We start from the raw sequence: 17,827 nt of genomic DNA on the forward strand, positions 1-17,827 counted from the left end.
TGGAGCAGTCATGTAATGGTAACATTTATGATTTGAGAATATTTATTTTCCGCTGCTTGGATAATACATGTAAACTTGGCAACCCTTTTTTCAGAAATTTTCAACACTCACAACTAAAAATTAGGTTGACCTTAGATCTGAATTGTATGATTCGAATAAGTCCTAAATGATGAAACACTCACTCCGCGTACAATTACATAATCAAATTAAATGGAACACAATAAATACAATTTTTTTGTGGCGATTTCATTGAGAATATGCGCACAAAGACGAGCTTTTTGACAGCGGTGCAAGTTTTTGTATGCGTGTGTGCAGTTATCTGCATATTCAGTATCGGTAGGCTACTCATTGGTTTTTGTGTATGACCTTATTACCGATCAGTAGATCACGAGCTACTTTGAAAATTTTGGTCGATCGCGGTCGGAAGCAGATTGGCCACCACCGGACTATAATATCATGGCCGTTACACCTTCCCTTTTTTCTCACTATGCTTAACTTGGCCATATTATAGTGGAACATAACATGATCCTGCGTGACCTATCTCCTACGACTTACAGCATAACTATCAAGACTTCATATGAAATTCTGTATTCTGAAAGAAAGGGTTTGAAAAATTAAAAATCACTTCCATTCTTCTCGATAGACCAATCAAAACAACACATCAAAAGATTAGATTTTTTGTATGTAATGTCAACTGAAGCAGTTATTATTCTTTTACTTAGTAGTATATTCAACGCTTTTTCGGTACTTCGATATTTGATTATAAAAATAAATCTGCTTTTTAATAAGGTACAAAAGTATATTTCCATAAAATGCAATCTCTGTAAAATTACTGAACGCCGGCCAACGCCATTCTTAGTGTTAAAATTCAAATTTGCTCTTTAACGCGCTAGGTGAATGTGGTTCATATATGAACAAATGTGTTACCATTGACTGTAAATAATATTAATACTGAATCTTGTTTATATTGTTAAAATAGTGAATATAAAATTTTCCCTCTTCTGGTCACGTTACAGTAATGGCGGTTGCTCTCGTTGTGCGTTTTGGTGACAATTTCATAGTGTCGTAGGTATGCCGACCGTAGGTGTGGCCGATTTTGTACTTGTAACCTAAAAATATAGTTTATATAAAAATTTAGATTAGCATAGAAACATATAACCATCACTATAAAAAGAAAGACCAGCATGTAAAATTTTGAATTGATGCATTTGACGTGAAACATCGCACTTCAATTTATCAAACTTTTTTTAGACTTAGTAGCAGATTAATAGCATCTATAATAAAGAATTAGGTCGTAAATTCGAAGAAGTCAGTCAAAATTTGTGCTCGGTAGTTGAATTATTCCTGAAATCAAACGGGCCCCGTAGTCAGTGAAGCGTGACACAATTTCAGTGCTGGACACAAGTCCATTATTCCTGAGTCGTGAGACAATCAGACCGTCGGAGTCTCTAGTGAAGTCCGAGTCCCAACAAGTTTTAAAATTGTGTTTTAAGTCAAGTCGATCCACTACACTCCTGAGCCTCATGTCGAATCTCTTCTCTTTCGAGTCGAGTTCAAGTCATAGGAGATTTCATAAGCAGAATGACTCACTGACTGGAGTCTCCCAAACAATAATCAGTTGAAAATTATCAATTTCGAATGATCAAAAAAAAAACGCCGAATGTTCAAATTAGGTTCAAGCGAGCCTTGTCTATCAACATGTAATCAAGTTGTTTGATACTGCGCGTTAAAACAATTCTCCTAATCCATTGTATACCAAAATTACCACTGAATATCGTAATAACGTTTGCGTAATCGAATCCACCCCCCCCCCCCAAATTCGGAATGTGAAATAAAAATTAATAGCTAATAGGCGCGACTTGCCACGTGCCGATTAAGCGCAAAAAAACCTATGGCTCCGTCTCCGGATGCCGTAAACTAAAGTACAAGCGACGTGATTGTGACCGAATAAGGCGATTTATTCAGTCCGCAATTTCTATTTGAAGCCCTTGTTTCTGGCGAATCCTGCCATATTCAGTTTCGATCTCTAAAAACATTCTATATCACACCTCGTAGCTTGGAACGCTTATTAGAACATCAATTCTTTTGGAAACTCGCGTTTTGCGGCAACCGGTCAGACCACCAAGCTGTTACAGTCTAACTTGGCAATTACAAATTTCAGAGTGCTCCCATAGTATGTGTACCAAGATGACGCACAACCTGAACATAGTATTGTACCAGGTTGGGGTTATCAGGCCGTGAGCCATCTTGGTACACATACTACGGAAGCGCCAATTTCAGACCCCCCCTTTGAAAAGGCGCGAGTTACTACGAAATACAAATACAACAATATTTAAGAGTAGCTTGATTTGAAACGCAAAGTTCTTAATGTAGCGCACTTGATCTGTTATTTCATTTGCCAATTACACACTTCACAATGATTAATGATCAATTATCACAATGATAATTGTACCTGGGATATATCCGGTATAGTGTGGGACCATTCCTCTATTCATTGGATAAATAACCGTTTTATCTTGTGGGTTGGATTCTCGTTTTTCAAGTTGGATTGGTGCGTTCTTTCTATTCTGGTTTGCAGCCATGCCATTTGTAAAAGTTGAGAGTCCTCTGCTTGTCATGGTGGGATAATCCATTGCAATCAATTCCCTGGTTCTAGGGACAAACCCGGTATAGCCTGAGACAAAATAAAGATCAATATTGAAAAGAGAAAAGAGGCTATTTTCTAATCAAACGACTTCCCGCTGTTTCATGCGAATTGTAAGTTATACAAACTATTCAAATATAAAGATAAGAAAAATGAGTGACCGATTCCTATCACTTCAAATCGGATGATTGCCTGAATAGTTGACATTTAGTTTTACGGTTTATCGAATGAATATAAAAAAAAATGTTGATACGAGTAATTCATATTGTCCAGATACCTGATTTGAACCACTTCATATCGTTTGAATCGGCCATAAAATAGGGCGATCCATACGGCCGAAATTCTTCCGATGGCTTATATTGTTTTGCATCGTTTTGCGACATTGTCGTCTGATGTGTTGATGACATCTAAAAGATATAATCAAGCCAAGATTAAGTTCCCCCAAAAAAAATCGCAGAAAATAATCCAAATGAAATGTGGAATGAATCGTTGAGAGTAAAATGATTTAGAAATGAATACCTCTAATGGTTTAAAGCGGGGATACTCAAAATATTTCTAGTAAGATTCGTTTAAAAAACTTGTAAGTTACTACAGATCGTTCCAAAAATATGTAGCCTACACAGAGTTTATTTATTGAGCGTTAAAAACATATCTCATCTTTGCATTTTTTTTTAAATCTTGTTTCTGGGTGGTGACAGCAAGTTAGCAGTTATCATAAGCTATCCAATTGCGACACCATTTCTTTGCGAAGTTTAAGTTTAAAACGCAGATTTACAGCGATACGTAGAAGCATAGTGAGAATTTGAACAGTCAATTGCTGCAGAACGCAAAAATCACTTGAAAAACAATCCTTTGGAAAAAAAATAATTCTTTTGAAGCCAACGTTTCGATAATTTCACTTGGCTTTGCACAGATAGAGGTTTTTCATGTGATTTCTGGAATTCGTGTTATTAGAAATTAGAAAAAAATTTCAATAAAAGCAAAAGGTATTTTTCGAAACAAATTCAACAAATCTCATTTTAAAGTAATTTATCAACTTTTCAATAAATGGAACATGTGTAGCTTTATCAATTTTATATTTACGCTGCTTCATACTTCATACTGCTTTCATACACTGCTTACACTGAAATGTACAAAATGTATTATTTAAATCGAACAATTTTTCGCTTTCGCCTATTGCAGGTTCAAATTCAAATCGCTGAGTGATATCGGGTAGGCTAATCACCAACCATTCCCAATTTTATTTTTAAAACGTCAAACTGCCATTGCCCTTACATTGTTCTGAGATTGAATGAATTTTTCTGAATGCTAAAATACTAAATGATCATTACAATCATGCTATGATGGAATTATTTACATTCCTGCATTTCACAATAGTCGGTAATTTATATTTGTTTGTAATTAGCAGGTAATTGTTTATTCACAGCCACTGTTAAAATAAGTATATATTCCCTCTCATCGTGACATAACCCTAGACATGAAAAACTATCTTACATGTTTGTCTCTTTCTGTGTTTAGCCGTACTTTTCCAGAATTCATTCCAAGAACTTTCCGCATTTCTTTTTGCTTATCTTTTATTTGTCTTTGTTCATATTCATGATGAGCCAGTGCACTTCTACATACTTCAGCATATGACTTTGCAAAATAATGTTGACTCTTCGGAATGTAGCCTGCAGAAATTTTCAATTATCAAACGTCAACTTGTTTTGTTTATTTTACTTTTAAAGCGAACAAGGGATTGTTTTTTTCAGGCGCCCACAATAATATCACAGAACTAAGGAATCTCTAGTCTAGAGCATTCTGAAATTATCTCTCAAATGAAAGACAGAAAATACTGTAAGTTGCTAAAAATAATATGGCTAACCAAATTCATTGTATTCATTTTTAAATATCGATGTCCCCATAACTATTTCCGTTCTTTAAGCATACCTGTGTATCCAGGGACCAATTGTTCAGTATGAATTTGATTTCCCCAACTATCCTGCCTGGATTGTAGCAACAATCTTCTAGTGTCCCGACCCTCTGGTACATATTCTGTGTCTGTTAGAACATATGTTCCAGATTTTCTAACGTCAGGATCTTTCAGAATATCAGCAGAATGATGACCATATGTTTTTCCAATTCGATATTTGTACTGTGGCAAATATCCACAGTATCTGAAATAAGAAAAAATGCGTTCAGTCGATGACTTGAGCTAGTTTATTGTTATCCCAACCCTGAATCATTTAACAACGCAGTAAATTTGTTTTCTACGTCTAACAACAACTATATTCATGAAATTATTTGTCAAATAAAATTAACGTCAATGCGTGGACTTTTAGATAGATGCAAGTAACCTTGCTTTGGGCCAAAATAGTATCACACAAAAACTTAGACTGTCATTAATACAACATTTCATGTTTTGTCATTCAGACTATTTATTGTGACACAATATTCAGAAAGTCAATATTCTGTTTCGGGTTAGGCATTTAAGGCATTTTAGAATACCTGATGATTCCAAAATCGAAACGAAATGCCCAGCACTAGTTAGGAGTAGGACATGGTTTAACGTAGTTGTATACTTTTATCCTTCATGCCCAGGGCGTTTCGAATACTCTTTATAATAAAAAAACTATTTAAACAGATACAAGTTATCCGAACAAAAGACATAAATGGTATATAGTGAACGACCGAGGACACTTGATACCGCCTAGGTAAATATACACCATTGTGCATACTTCGAGTCAGTGCCGATCGATAGAAGAAGCACACGGCATTATAAGCTAATTTTATTATTTTTTATTATTAAGTGGATATAATGTAACTTTCAAATAAAATATAGTTATCACGTGCCATTTGAACTTTCTTGACATAAATTGGATGCAACACCACCCTTTGGCAAGAATTCTATAGGTAGGTGATCATCTGCAGTGCGCGAACGTTAGGATCTAGTCTTCAAGACCCTTTTGGCTAAACTCAAAGTTAATCAGCGTGAACTGTGCCTAATGAAGAAAGATTTTATGGTATTGGTTACTCAGCTAGTTCGAAAATATCACATAACATAAATCATAAATATATACGACAACGACGTAAATATATTTTATGCAGACTCGACAAAATGATTAAGTAATGTGGTAAAGTTTATAAATCAACCCAACATCTATAATTGGTTTGGTCCTATTTGTTTTCAGATATCTTACCTTGGCAGGTAAAACGGATCTTCAGTGAACAATTCACTTCTTCGTGGCATTATTTACCTGTTTATGATCGTAAATGCTATGAAAAATATTATTGAAACACATATATACACTATAGAAATATATAATGACGGAAATATACAATATAGTATATACTAATTCCTTAACCAATCTACGACAGATCCAAAAATGCTTTCGCGAGACACCAACGGCCTCCAGGCAACAGCAACCATCGACCGATCGCCACTTGTCAGGTAACTCAGACACACTTCATCGCGACATACAATAATAAAACTGTATCCACTTGGTTACCCATCGAGTGGAGCGCAGCCCGGGCAAATATTATAAAACCTTAAGCCAGAATTATAGCGCCGTGTTGAAAAGCAAACAATGTGACAAAGTAACTTGTTGACATAGGCCAGGATAATATATAATGCGATTGTTCATAGGTAAAATTAAATCTCAATTTCGTTTACTTATATATCAAACAGAATGGTCTGAAGCACTTACGAATTCTGGTTGAATGAAATCACTGTCTATAACGTATAATAAAGCTGATTTATAAATGTCATAATAATGACTTCCATACAGTGTAAAGTGCAAATATTAAGATATTTGCTTTATCAGAGCTTCGTTGCTAAGTGCGCAAAGATGACACTTTCCAATCAAATTTCTGTTAGCTGATATATTCTCTAAATAACTAAGGCCTTTATCACCACTTGATAATCTTTCATAAATCAAAACTAAAGATACTAGTAGTCAGTAATTTGTTCAAATGTAATATCAAAACAAGTATTCCATATAATACCAGACTGTCCTTGGAATTCAGTATTTCCTCAAATGGAACGAAACAGCTCCATTTCAGCGATAAGAGATTAGCTCGCGATTCTTGTCCCGTCGTACCCTTTAAATGAAAGTGGGGCGGGGCAAACAAATATATACATAATGAGAAATGTTTTAAATTTCTGAAATAAGAGTCGAATATCAGCATCGAATAAATCGCACGACCTTTGGTTATGTTTAGTAAACTTATGAAAGACATAAAAAACAACACACAAGGTATATCATATTTAGGTTGCTATGTAACATAGGGTTGGTTGGTTTTTTGGACTCGATCTGTCATTCGTGGGTTGATTTAGTCAATTTTTGTGGTAACCAATCGTGCTCTGATCGCTTTCCACTTGGCTAGTAAGAACTGGAAACTCATTTGAAGACAATCACAGGTGCCAAACAAAAATATCTTGATAGAAATAAATTAAACCTAAGTAATGATCAACACTGTGGACGAATTTAGATTTGATTTGAAATATTTCAAAACTCCGGAACATGCTAAATCGAAAAAACACAAGAACTCATTTTCAGAATATTGAGGGGAAATCAGGTATTGTTCGCTATCGGAAAAACCTCTACTTTTAAATGTGCAACGGCGACTACAAACTTCTTAACTATACACATGACGCACATAGCGCATACATAGCGCTTCTTTCTTTTTCTTATGTAAAAACGTGGTTTTCCTAACATTGTAGAACTTTCGAATAAGCCAGATACGCTTGTGGTTCCATTTCGACCCATTATTGGAAGGTCCGATGACACGAAAACTTGATAGACCGGCAATTTGGAGGGAAAAAATAGACAGCTATTTTGTGACATTTCCCGGAGCACATTTCAAAACGGTACCAAATATTCCGTTTTTGGCTTGTTCTGTAAAATTTCGGACAAATTTTGATACAATATCAACGACCAAATCAGACCAATTGTGGTACACGAACTAACATAGAATAAAAATTGAATGTGTTATCTCGTCATTCAATAAATATATCGCAGAACAGGCAAAAATCTGAATGAATGTGACAACATTCCATCATTGCGTTGGTAGTATTTGAAATATTTAATTCTACATAACAACTTCGTTGATAGAATGATCACTACTATATGGAACAATAATAAAGCAGCAATGCTCAAATAATACGCAGCATGTAGGTCAAATGTCACGTACGTTCTCATAAGCCAAATAAAAATTTTCCCTTTTAAAAAACAAGTTAAATTTTGGGTTGAATATCGCGAAATAAAAGTAATAACCCTCCGGCGGCTTCTCCCACCTTTGTGTACTGTAAATTTGGCCGATAACTGCAAAGAAATCGATATCTCCACAACAACAACAATTCGACAGGGCGAGCGATTGGTCCGGGAACTATTGGCCTTCTACAGCTTTACCATTAGCAGTTTGCCGACGAAAAGTTGAATTTAAACGTTACACAGTTCAGATCCACAATACGAATTATGTACTGTATAGTGAGTGAATCATTTGGTCACTTTGAGTGTTAAATCATGTACCTAGCTTTAAATGCTGGATATCTATTTTGTTTACAAACACCTTGGACATTTGACGTATTTTTTCGTAGGAAGCTGATTTTAACGCGAAATTGTCGTATTGACATGGTAACCTTACCGTATACCTTATAATATCCTGTGATAAATATCACTCAATTTAGTTCCATTCATTGACTTTATCCAAGAATAATATTCAAATAAACTGGGCAGGCATTCACACACAAATCCAGTGGAAAACAAACAAAAGTATCTTTGACAATTTAATATTGTTTCATGAACAGGAGAGTTAATTCTCTGTAGAAAGTTGTGAATAATAATCAAACAAATATGATTGAAAAAAGTTTCCCAGTCACCATAAATCACACTCAATTTATCTCTTGAGATCCCAAATGTGAATGCTCAATCCATTTTTGCTGTAAGATCAATCAATTAGTTGGTTGTGTCTTCCCCTCTGTGTGGTATTCCACCTTGTAAAGATTCCTTGACAAGAGTCCAACTTTTTCAACTTTGCATACTGTGGTACAGTTAACCAGATTTTCAAGCAGGTTACCTTGAGTTGATGATGACCTTCCCATTAGCCAATTTGTACATTGGCGCGACATGTCTCGCGATACATTTTCACAACCCCATTCTGTAACTTTAGATTGAAATCTGCAGCAAATAATAAAATTTTTCAAACGTATGTATGTACAGATTGAAAACTTACTTCCCTCCCTCTTTAGCAAATCTAGGCCCTTTCCATGCCAGACAAACAGTAAGATTTAATCTGATCGAAATCACAAATAAAAACAATGTTTAAATTTAATTTGTTAATGCCACTTTTTACTATTTTGAGTAGGAGTGATTTAAAATAACTAAGTTCTAGTAAACCGATCATAAACGAAAAATAGAAGTGAACATACTTATCATGCAAACGTTTGTTTCTTGTGTCATGTCTCTCCTTTGCAGACTTTAGAGCATTCTCTCGGTAAAGGATATACTCTGTTCCCGGGACAAAGATCATTTTGTAAGAATTTCTCACAAATTTAACTTCCATATCTTCTGAGAAATACAGCCTACTTCTGGGCCTAAAAATAAGTAGTACGACTTCAGAATGCATAGTATCTGAATTTTGAAATCCCAAAAAACTTATACCTTGATGCAGTTTGCATACGAGAATCTACTCATTTCCAGGAAGCAAAATATTTGATGATAGAAAATAAATTGGTATCTTTGGGGGGATAAAATATTGCTGTATGCCAAATTACATTTCGCATAAATAATTTAGGTTATTGCTAAAAATTGAGAGAAAATATTTTGAAAGATATTTTGAAACACAGAATTGAAGTTCTCGAATTCTATAATTCAAAATATAACTCCTCGGAAATTTAGGTTATATTGACGACTTATCACCTCTTGTCTGAGTTCGACCTAATTTGTTTGTCAGATGAATTTGTTTTGTCCTCTTCAAAATTTTCTTCATTATACTGTCTTTTCTGCTGTCTGTATATGCGAGCATTTCTCTGCATAAAGACTGGGGGTATCTTCAAGATTTTTTTCTTTAAGACATCTGGCATATCATCCTGGATTTGAAGAAGGAGAAACAGGAAAATAAAGAGTCAGTTAGACAAAGATTAGTGCGAAGTTCCATTTAATATAAAACAAAATAGCGAAGTTATTAAGGCCAATTTTGCTGATTGCAGTAGTAATACAAATACTGCCTCTGCATATTACTGCTGGTTTATGGGATATTTACATGAATATAGTTTAGTATTACACAATTGATAACTTAGATAGATAAGTTAGATTTATCATGTCACCATTGTCTCGTACTAGAGCTGCAATCACAGACACAGGATCTATCAAAAGTCATTCTTTTGTAGTGATTTTGATTTTACCTCCAAATCATTTACATAGTGCTCTACATAGTCAGACCATTTTGCCGAATCAGCAAGTTCAGCACTTTCGTCCTGATCTTCATCTGTGTCCAGCAATTGTATCTCTACTTGAAATTGACTTTTTTTCTGAAGTATTGTCATCTGAAAACCAATGATTTAACATAGATAAAACAGTGGGAAGTCTGAACACAACTCCATTTCAGTCCAGTTATGTGCACTTTTGACTCCCAGACACTTGTCGTTTCATTTGACCGATTGCTTGCAAATAATTTTGCAAAATCAGCGGCAAACAGAACGATGTAGCAACATGTGTGAGCGTGAAAGAGAAAAATGGAATCCATAGAATTTTTCCTATTCAGACTCCAGGGTTACGATAAAACAGTAAATTAAGTTTAATAAAACTATAAATTTGGCTCACAACAGTTTATTCTGACACACCTTGTAGCAATTTTCTTCAATAAGTAGTTGTTCAGATCTTCGTTGATATGCAGCTTCTGGCTGTGCTCGACGAGATTTAGATATAATTTCTCCACCTGTTGCATTGTTTTTTTCTTCCTCATTGTAATATTCTAGTAACTGCGAACATTGCTCATCCTGCAATAAGACAGAAATATTAATATTCCATACTTTGAAGGTTCATTCAAAGAAATAGATAAGAAATGATTCCATGCAGGGTGTGTTCCAAAATAAATTAGGGATATGATTCTAACATTTATCCCAGACGGAAGAAAGATAACTTATTACCTTATCATAAGGAAAGTCATGTGACGCCACGTCCTCGCATCCGAACGCTACTATGTTCGAAATAAAGCAGCAGCTATAGCAACTGAAACCAATTGCAACATTGCCCCTTTGTCCTCATTATTAAACACAAAAATAGGGTAATTTCAGGGTTGAGAAACTTCAGTTATATTGATGATCACTGTTTTAATCATGTGATTTGTATGAAGACATGGATGGTGCAGAACTGGTAAAGTCTGGTATACTTGATATGTAAGCCATGCTAGATGCTACCCAGCTAACCCAAAAAATGTTTAGGAAATTCATTGCTATGTTTGTTATGCACAGAAATCAACCAACAAAAATGGGTAATTACATTTTATAAGTGTAGACTACATTTTTTAAAACTATTCGACAAAAAATAAACGATTATAAGAATTGATGTATCACAGCACCTTAGCTTTGTCATTATTAGATGGATGTTTCACACAAAATCGAACTCCATTAAGGATGTTTATTCAAATTTTGTTATGCCGAGTTTTCAAACTTCGAACCAGGTTATGTACAAGCAAACAATAAAATGTAAGAAGCTTCTATTTTTGGAATGATCAGACTTTTTCAAGTTCATCCTTGCCTACACAATTTATTACATCCTGGATGAAACATGGGGTCACATGTGGGTATAGGGTTTGAACCTGGGGCTTTATTACATATTTACATCCAAAACATTTTTGCTGCAGAACACTCCATTGTTAAAAGTCTGGTCAGTGCTCTTAGTGATGTGATGAAGTGACATGATTGCATGGATGAAATCACAATATAATATTTACGGAAACTCACTTATGCTTATTTTACCTGTACAATATGATGAAGTTGGCGAACAATATTCTGCACAAGCCTATCCATTGTAAATGTAGTGTATGCGTGGATAGTAAACATGTCTCTCAGCTGGTCTTCAAACTGCAGAGGCTCAATATTTCCATCCAAAAGATTTCGGACCATTTCCAAAAACGCTGGATAGTAATCTTCAACCTCTATATCACTGACCTAGGAAATATAGAAATCAAGAAAATCGAACAATCAAATAGAAAATTGTATACTCTTCTAAACTATTCATATCAGTGGACGCAAGATACTAAAATTAGATTTTTTGAAATTACAAATTAAAAATTCAACCTGCTTAAGCCTCAGCATATCTGCAATAGATTCTTTTCCATCACTTTCCTTTTTCCCTTTTGCATCCTCCTCTGCCAGAACTTCTGCGTGACGATATATTTTGAGTAATCTTGAACAAAGTATTTCATGCAGTCGAAAAAATAGATAGAAGGGGTTGTTGCACATGAACATATGATACAACCCGTCCAGATCATCATTGGCCGAATATGCTCCCGTATTCCTTATTTCAGGCTTTGCTGTGCTTTTCCCATTTTTTCCATTCCTGCTGCTTGTACTTTTTGTATCACTGTCATAATCTTCATCATCATCATCACTTGGTTGATTTCCTCGTGGAGAAAAAAACAGATCAGGCAAAGTTTGATACATAAAAACTTTCATTTTTTGTTTGTCGTCTTTGTGTATGCTACTCTGTCGCTTTACATGATGAATGATCAGTGATGCACAATCATCCATCATTGATTTGTCTTCATAGGTCAGCGTCATAAGTGGGCCTTGGAGTGTAGCAGGGTTTGCACCGTTTTCCAAAGCTTCTTGCCTTTCATCAAAAAGGTTTTCAATCTCGTTCAATAAGCTTTTTGATCTGAGATATCTTGTGTCGTTTTGTTTGAAATTTATTCCTTGATGATCCAATGACTTGAGATAGTATTTTTCATTTTGTTCTCTCCAAACTTTATTAAATTGATGCTGTGCCTCTCTCCACTCTTCATCTTTTAGTTTCAAACGTTTTAGAACAACTGGAACTGCCACAGCTGCATTTTTCTTCAAGCCATCTATTATGTCTGGGGCTTTATCACCATAAATTCTATGAATAGCCTTTCTGTGTATCACTTCCGAAGTTCCCCCGAGACAATTATCAAGTTTAAATTTTGATTTCTCTTCTTCATTCATGCGTGACAGATCCTTATTTACTGCTTCTAATACAAGAATTGTTGCAAGGTTCGTTTCCAAGACAACATCCAATTCAAATCTTTCATCTTCACATCTGTAAACATGCTCCTCAAACTGAGTCTTTTTAGATGTTACAGACTGCGAATCTTCACTCCAGGAGGGGAAAGAGACCCATGTATCATTAAGAACTTCTTTGCACAAAACATCACGACCTGTACATCTTGGCTGCTCATAAGAAGTAGGCAGTGCTCGATAACTAGAACCCAGTCTTTTCAGAGTTGTGTAGTCAATTTCCATTGCCATTCCTTCATGTTTTTCTTTTGCCTGAGCTATGGGCTGTTGTGGCAGCGCAAGTCCTGTCAGTGATGACCAATTTTCTCCTGTTTGCCCTTCTTTGTATCCCAAGAACCTTTTAAACCAACCAAAGAGCTCTGGAAACTTCACAAGGAATGGTTGTGCTAGTTGCACCAACTCGGCTCTTCCTATGACTTCATTATTAAACAACAAAAGACATCGAAGAAAATTATCATAAACTTCCTGGGTACCAAGTGCTCGTCTTACTTTATCAAAAAATCCAAATTCACCTAACGTGCCATGCTTGGAAGCTTCTGCCAAAGATACATCCTTAAGAGAACAACTGCGGACTTTTTTGCCTTGCATTGATATGCTCGAAGAGCGTTTCAGGCCATGATGTCCCATTCTTGGTTTTGCTGATCCACTAGATCCTGTGGAATTAGCAGATGAAGATGAAAGTTGAGTATGTTTTTTGGGAGCTGGCAAATGCTCGCTCAATAATCCATCTGATTTTGAGCCAACTACACCGCCAGTTAGTGCAGATAGATTTCCACCACTTATTCCCCCTCCAGCATCAGGGAGGAATTGCCCAAATTCTCTCAGGAGATCCTCGTCATTTTTGAATAACTTGGCGACCTGAGCATATACTTCAGATTCAGATAACATTGGTGTGTATGCGCCATTTGTCTCTTTAACTGTTCTCTGTTCTTTTTGATATTTGTGCAAAATCTCCAAAAATGCTTTGTAAATATCTGTTTGCCCTTGAAAACGGTGCTTTATTTTATTAACATAATTAATTGCATGGTTAAACTCCACTGGTTGACTTCCAACCTGTGGTTGCTGGCCCACAGGTGGAGGTGGAATGCTGGATCCTAGTGCTGTGATTGAGTTCACAAGTGGTCCAGCACACGCTTTGGAGGATGCCAATGTGGAGGCATTGACACTCGCTGCACTGGAGGAAGTCAGGTTTGCCTGTGAGCTATGAGCATTAGGTGTGAACATAGAGCTAGGTGGTGTCAATGCATGCCCAGACTGGCTTTTTATAAGAGGTTGTTGATTCTGTGATGTGGGACCTGTGACAGGAGGGGTCACATACTTTGTTTGTGGTGCATGTACTTGTACAGCATTCGGCGGGCCTGCGCCACCATGTTGTGTATTTATTGTTTGCGGAAGCATGTTAGGGCCAGTCACGCTAACTTGATCATTACCAGAAACTTCTATTTTATAGCCAGGAGGCAAGAAAGTGTTGAATCCAACAATGAGATCAGCATGTCCTGCGAATAAACTAGAGACTCTTTGAATAACACCTGGTGTATCAATGCTTTGTGACTTGAACTCTTTCATGATATCCAGAAAATCATTGTACACTTGAGGTTGGTTTCCAAATTGAAATTTAACTTGGTCCAAGTAAGACAGTGCATCCTCGACTTTTAAGCGCTGAAACTGAGACTGTTGTTGCTGTTGTTGAGCTTGGATCTGAGCCTGCGATGATGCAGGAAGTTGTGGAAGAGAAAGATGACCAAGAAGTCCAGACGCAATGACCGGGTGGTGCAAAATCGGAGCTTGGTGTGGCATATGATGCTGTTGAGATAGGCTCTCTGAGGGTTGCTGCATTACTGCTTGTGGTTGCAAGGGTAAACATAATGGCTGGGAAATTGTAGCCTGCTGTGACAATGTAGGTGGACGATTATAAGATGGAACACCGAATCTTGTGGTTGATATTGCAACACTTGTAGAATTGGGAATGATAGGTCTTTCTGCGGTTGTATCCCGATACGTGCTCGCATTTGGTCCGTGAACCAGAGATACGAGAGTTTGTTGGCCATGAAGAATGCCAGGTGTTTGTCGCCGAGCGTACAATGCATGTTGTGAATGCTGTGAACCTGGTGGTGAAGGTTTAACCCCAGGTTCATCCTTTTTGTCAAACTGATTTGACATGTCTAGATTTTTTTCATTAACTTGTGATACATTAATTAGATCAGTCTCTAAATTTGAACAAATAAAAAATATTCACAAACAGTTAGATACTCAGATGTAAAATGGTCTCAAAAAGCATCAGTTTTTTTCACTATATATCTCTATTCTCCACCAACTAAATACAGATCTCTGATTCCAAGAATAGCCCCCACGTTGAAAGACATCAATTATACCAATGAGTGCAAACCCCTCCTTTATGAGACAGTCTGGGTCTCCATAATGGCACAAATCGGCGAACGAGCACTGTGCAATAAACTGAAACGAAGCACAATCTAGAAACGTCAGAAATAATCTGATTCAACAAAAGAAAAAATAATTACGGTAGCATTCGAGAATTTCTAGCATAAAAAGCAATTCTGGTCATGTGATGGTTGACGCACGTTGTGATTGATTCAAATTATTATTGAGCCAATCGTGGCACGATCTGCCATCATGTCAGACACCCTCATTTCAGGGACAATCAGAATGTTTGTTTTATTGGAATCCGAGAACTGTGTCCGACTGAAATACAGCACAAATACAAAATCAATAAAAATAAGTTTGGATATATGAGGAATACAATGGTCCATTAATTAATTTTAGAAAAGATAATTTTTCATAAGGCAACAACAAGAATGAGAAAAAGAATTCTAACAATAACAGCAACATAATAACAAAAACGATACACATGGGAATTTTTATTTTTATTTGCTTTTCAGGTACTCATCATAGAGCGTTCATTTCTTCGGAAAACATAGTATGGATAAGTAGTAAAATTTTGGTATTGTTTGCATTTTTCATCGACCCATAGAATGACAAGGAGATTAACCCAAGGAGGTGCAAAATTGCTGTTTGCCAAGAAGCATATAAATCAGTAAGGCAAACTCAGCGCATCTTTAACAGAAAATTTGGAATTAATTAAGAAACGAATCTATATTAAAGATGCCCATTCTCATGCACAATGCCATCCAAGTGCAGTTTTAAGTATTCTGTGGCGTCTGCAGCTGCCGCAAAACCATGGCGGTATTTCCATACCATGGCCGCTATGGCCAAACCTATGGCGACCGACTTTTTTGCTGCCACAAACCAATGACGAGCTACCGTTACCGCGGCAGCAAATTGAAAACCAATGGCTGAATGGCAGGTAAAATTTTGCTGTCGTAACCACGGCAGGTGGGCCATAAGGACAGGGCTGTCACTTACGGTGACAAATATTGGGTAAGTTGGAACGTTTTTCTTATAGATACAGTTTTGATAGATTTGGGGTTAGGGTTTAAATAGATATAATTCCGCATGATTAATTAATGTCTGGTACCGGTACATGAATTTGTGAATATACAGTTAATACTGATTACTGAATAGCGCTATAAAACCATGGCAAGTGATGCCGCGGTTCGTTCGTGGCAGGAGCTGCCATGAAGTGGTAAGAACTGCGCCTCATGCCATCATACATCTTCGTGGCAGGAGCTGCCATGAAGTGGTAAGAACTGCGCCTCATGCCATCATACATCAAAGAATGAAAAAATGCAACCAATACGGTATCAGAATAATGGATCAACGGTAAGTCATTGTTACTTCAGTACTTCTAAAGTGGCAAAATAGTTAGGGTAGTTAGCTAATATTTTCAGTTGGACATACAAAATGTTAGAAAAAGTGAAAAATACCCAGAACAAGCAATTTTGAGACTGGTCTAACTAGGGATACCGAGATAGAATGGGATTTACATATTTATTCCGAGGAAGAGGAAAGCCGATATGACAGCCTAATCACATGGTGACCCCTGATCATGTCGGTTATGGCTTTAGTTAGCCAATGATATGTTTTCGAAAGTACCTGTACCGCATGGACTTGGAGGATGCCAAATTCTAAAATATTCAATTACGGTAAGAACAGGCTAACTTTACATTTTGTTTCTCGATATTACTTTTTTTTAATCTCTCAAGATGCAAAATTCTGGAATTTATAACTGCTTCCTTCCTTTATAATAATAACTACAGGTACCGCTCACTGCGACATTATTATACCTAATTCTGCAATTGCTTCGAACATTATAGGAGCTGTTCGGACGGCCGTAGCCTATCGATGGTCAGATCGCTCAGGTTAGGTAGGATAGGATTTACATATTTATCCCGGGGGAGAGGCCGATAAGACGGCTTATCCATATGGCGAACCACGGCCTCTCGTCCGGTCACCATTCCAAGTCGAGTATGGGATTAGTTATATTGCTGTATTGTTTGTTTTCGGAAGCATGGACTTGGTGGTGGAGGAAGCCGTAACCGACCAGCGGTTACGTGAACCACCCAACGACGACGAGGAGTCCAGCAATCCTCTCGCACATACCCATCCCTGCATGGGATTCGAACCTGCGAACCCACGCAGAGTACAGGAGTAATTAGAGGTGCTGTGGCGTGCGTATCCCTAACGCTTTGCCCGTTGAGCCACACCGCCGCGCTGGTACCGGTATTCTCATTGCTCTACAGTATTTCCATTATCGTCATATTCCTGTATATATTACGGTACGATCCCCAATTGTCACCTACCGGCACCCAAAGTGATTACCGGATTTTCTTATTACACTTATACCGGTAGTCATATTGCCGGTACCGTATCTTCCCACAGAATATCCAGAAAATCGCCTTAGAACAAGAGTTACCGTATAATTTGACTATGCGCATAAAAGTTATAAACCATCTCATCTGAACCGTTAACTGCAGAAAGTAAAAAAAAATGAAGAAATGATACTGAATGATCTGATGCTAACTGCA

General features: G+C 36.8%; 2 protein-coding genes across 2 annotated transcripts; both read right to left on the reverse strand.

The window, feature by feature from the left end:
- Positions 1-580: 580 nt before the first annotated feature.
- On the reverse strand, positions 581-6,110 carry LOC120347263 (ciliary microtubule inner protein 2B-like). The gene is made up of 6 exons (XM_039417174.2): positions 5,824-6,110; positions 4,574-4,800; positions 4,139-4,314; positions 2,922-3,051; positions 2,453-2,674; positions 581-1,109 (listed from the first exon to the last, which is right to left on the reverse strand). The coding sequence occupies exons 1-6, from the start codon at positions 5,871-5,873 to the stop codon at positions 1,006-1,008; spliced, it is 909 nt and encodes a 302-aa protein (XP_039273108.1). The 5' UTR covers positions 5,874-6,110; the 3' UTR covers positions 581-1,005.
- A 2,197-nt stretch (positions 6,111-8,307) lies between these two features.
- Positions 8,308-17,578, reverse strand: LOC120340623 (paired amphipathic helix protein Sin3a-like). Its single transcript, XM_078110502.1, has 8 exons — positions 16,556-17,578; positions 11,925-16,498; positions 11,604-11,795; positions 10,467-10,622; positions 10,029-10,169; positions 9,544-9,713; positions 9,054-9,218; positions 8,308-8,802 (listed from the first exon to the last, which is right to left on the reverse strand). The coding sequence occupies exons 2-8, from the start codon at positions 15,042-15,044 to the stop codon at positions 8,577-8,579; spliced, it is 4,170 nt and encodes a 1,389-aa protein (XP_077966628.1). The 5' UTR covers positions 15,045-16,498; positions 16,556-17,578; the 3' UTR covers positions 8,308-8,576.
- Positions 17,579-17,827: the final 249 nt, after the last annotated feature.

The sequence above is a fragment of the Styela clava genome, chromosome 1 (assembly GCF_964204865.1).
Source record: "Styela clava chromosome 1, kaStyClav1.hap1.2, whole genome shotgun sequence".
Classification (NCBI taxonomy): domain Eukaryota; kingdom Metazoa; phylum Chordata; class Ascidiacea; order Stolidobranchia; family Styelidae; genus Styela; species Styela clava.

What these genes read in the sequence shown, in the direction of transcription:
- LOC120340623 (XM_078110502.1), bottom strand. Translation starts at nt 15,044, where the DNA reads ATGTCAAATCAGTTTGACAAAAAGGATGAACCTGGGGTTAAACCTTCA. An exon ending in AACTTCATCATATTGTACAG is followed by an intron (nt 10,623 to 11,603) that starts GTAAAATAAGCA and finishes GTCTTATTGCAG; the next exon opens with GATGAGCAATGTTCGCAGTT. An exon ending in TTGAAGAAAATTGCTACAAG is followed by an intron (nt 10,170 to 10,466) that starts GTGTGTCAGAAT and finishes ATTGGTTTTCAG; the next exon opens with ATGACAATACTTCAGAAAAA.
- LOC120347263 (XM_039417174.2), bottom strand. Translation starts at nt 5,873, where the DNA reads ATGCCACGAAGAAGTGAATTGTTCACTGAAGATCCGTTTTACCTGCCA. An exon ending in ACACAGAAAGAGACAAACAT is followed by an intron (nt 3,052 to 4,138) that starts GTAAGATAGTTT and finishes TATATCTTTTAG; the next exon opens with ATGTCATCAACACATCAGAC. An exon ending in TATGAAGTGGTTCAAATCAG is followed by an intron (nt 2,675 to 2,921) that starts GTATCTGGACAA and finishes ATTTTGTCTCAG; the next exon opens with GCTATACCGGGTTTGTCCCT.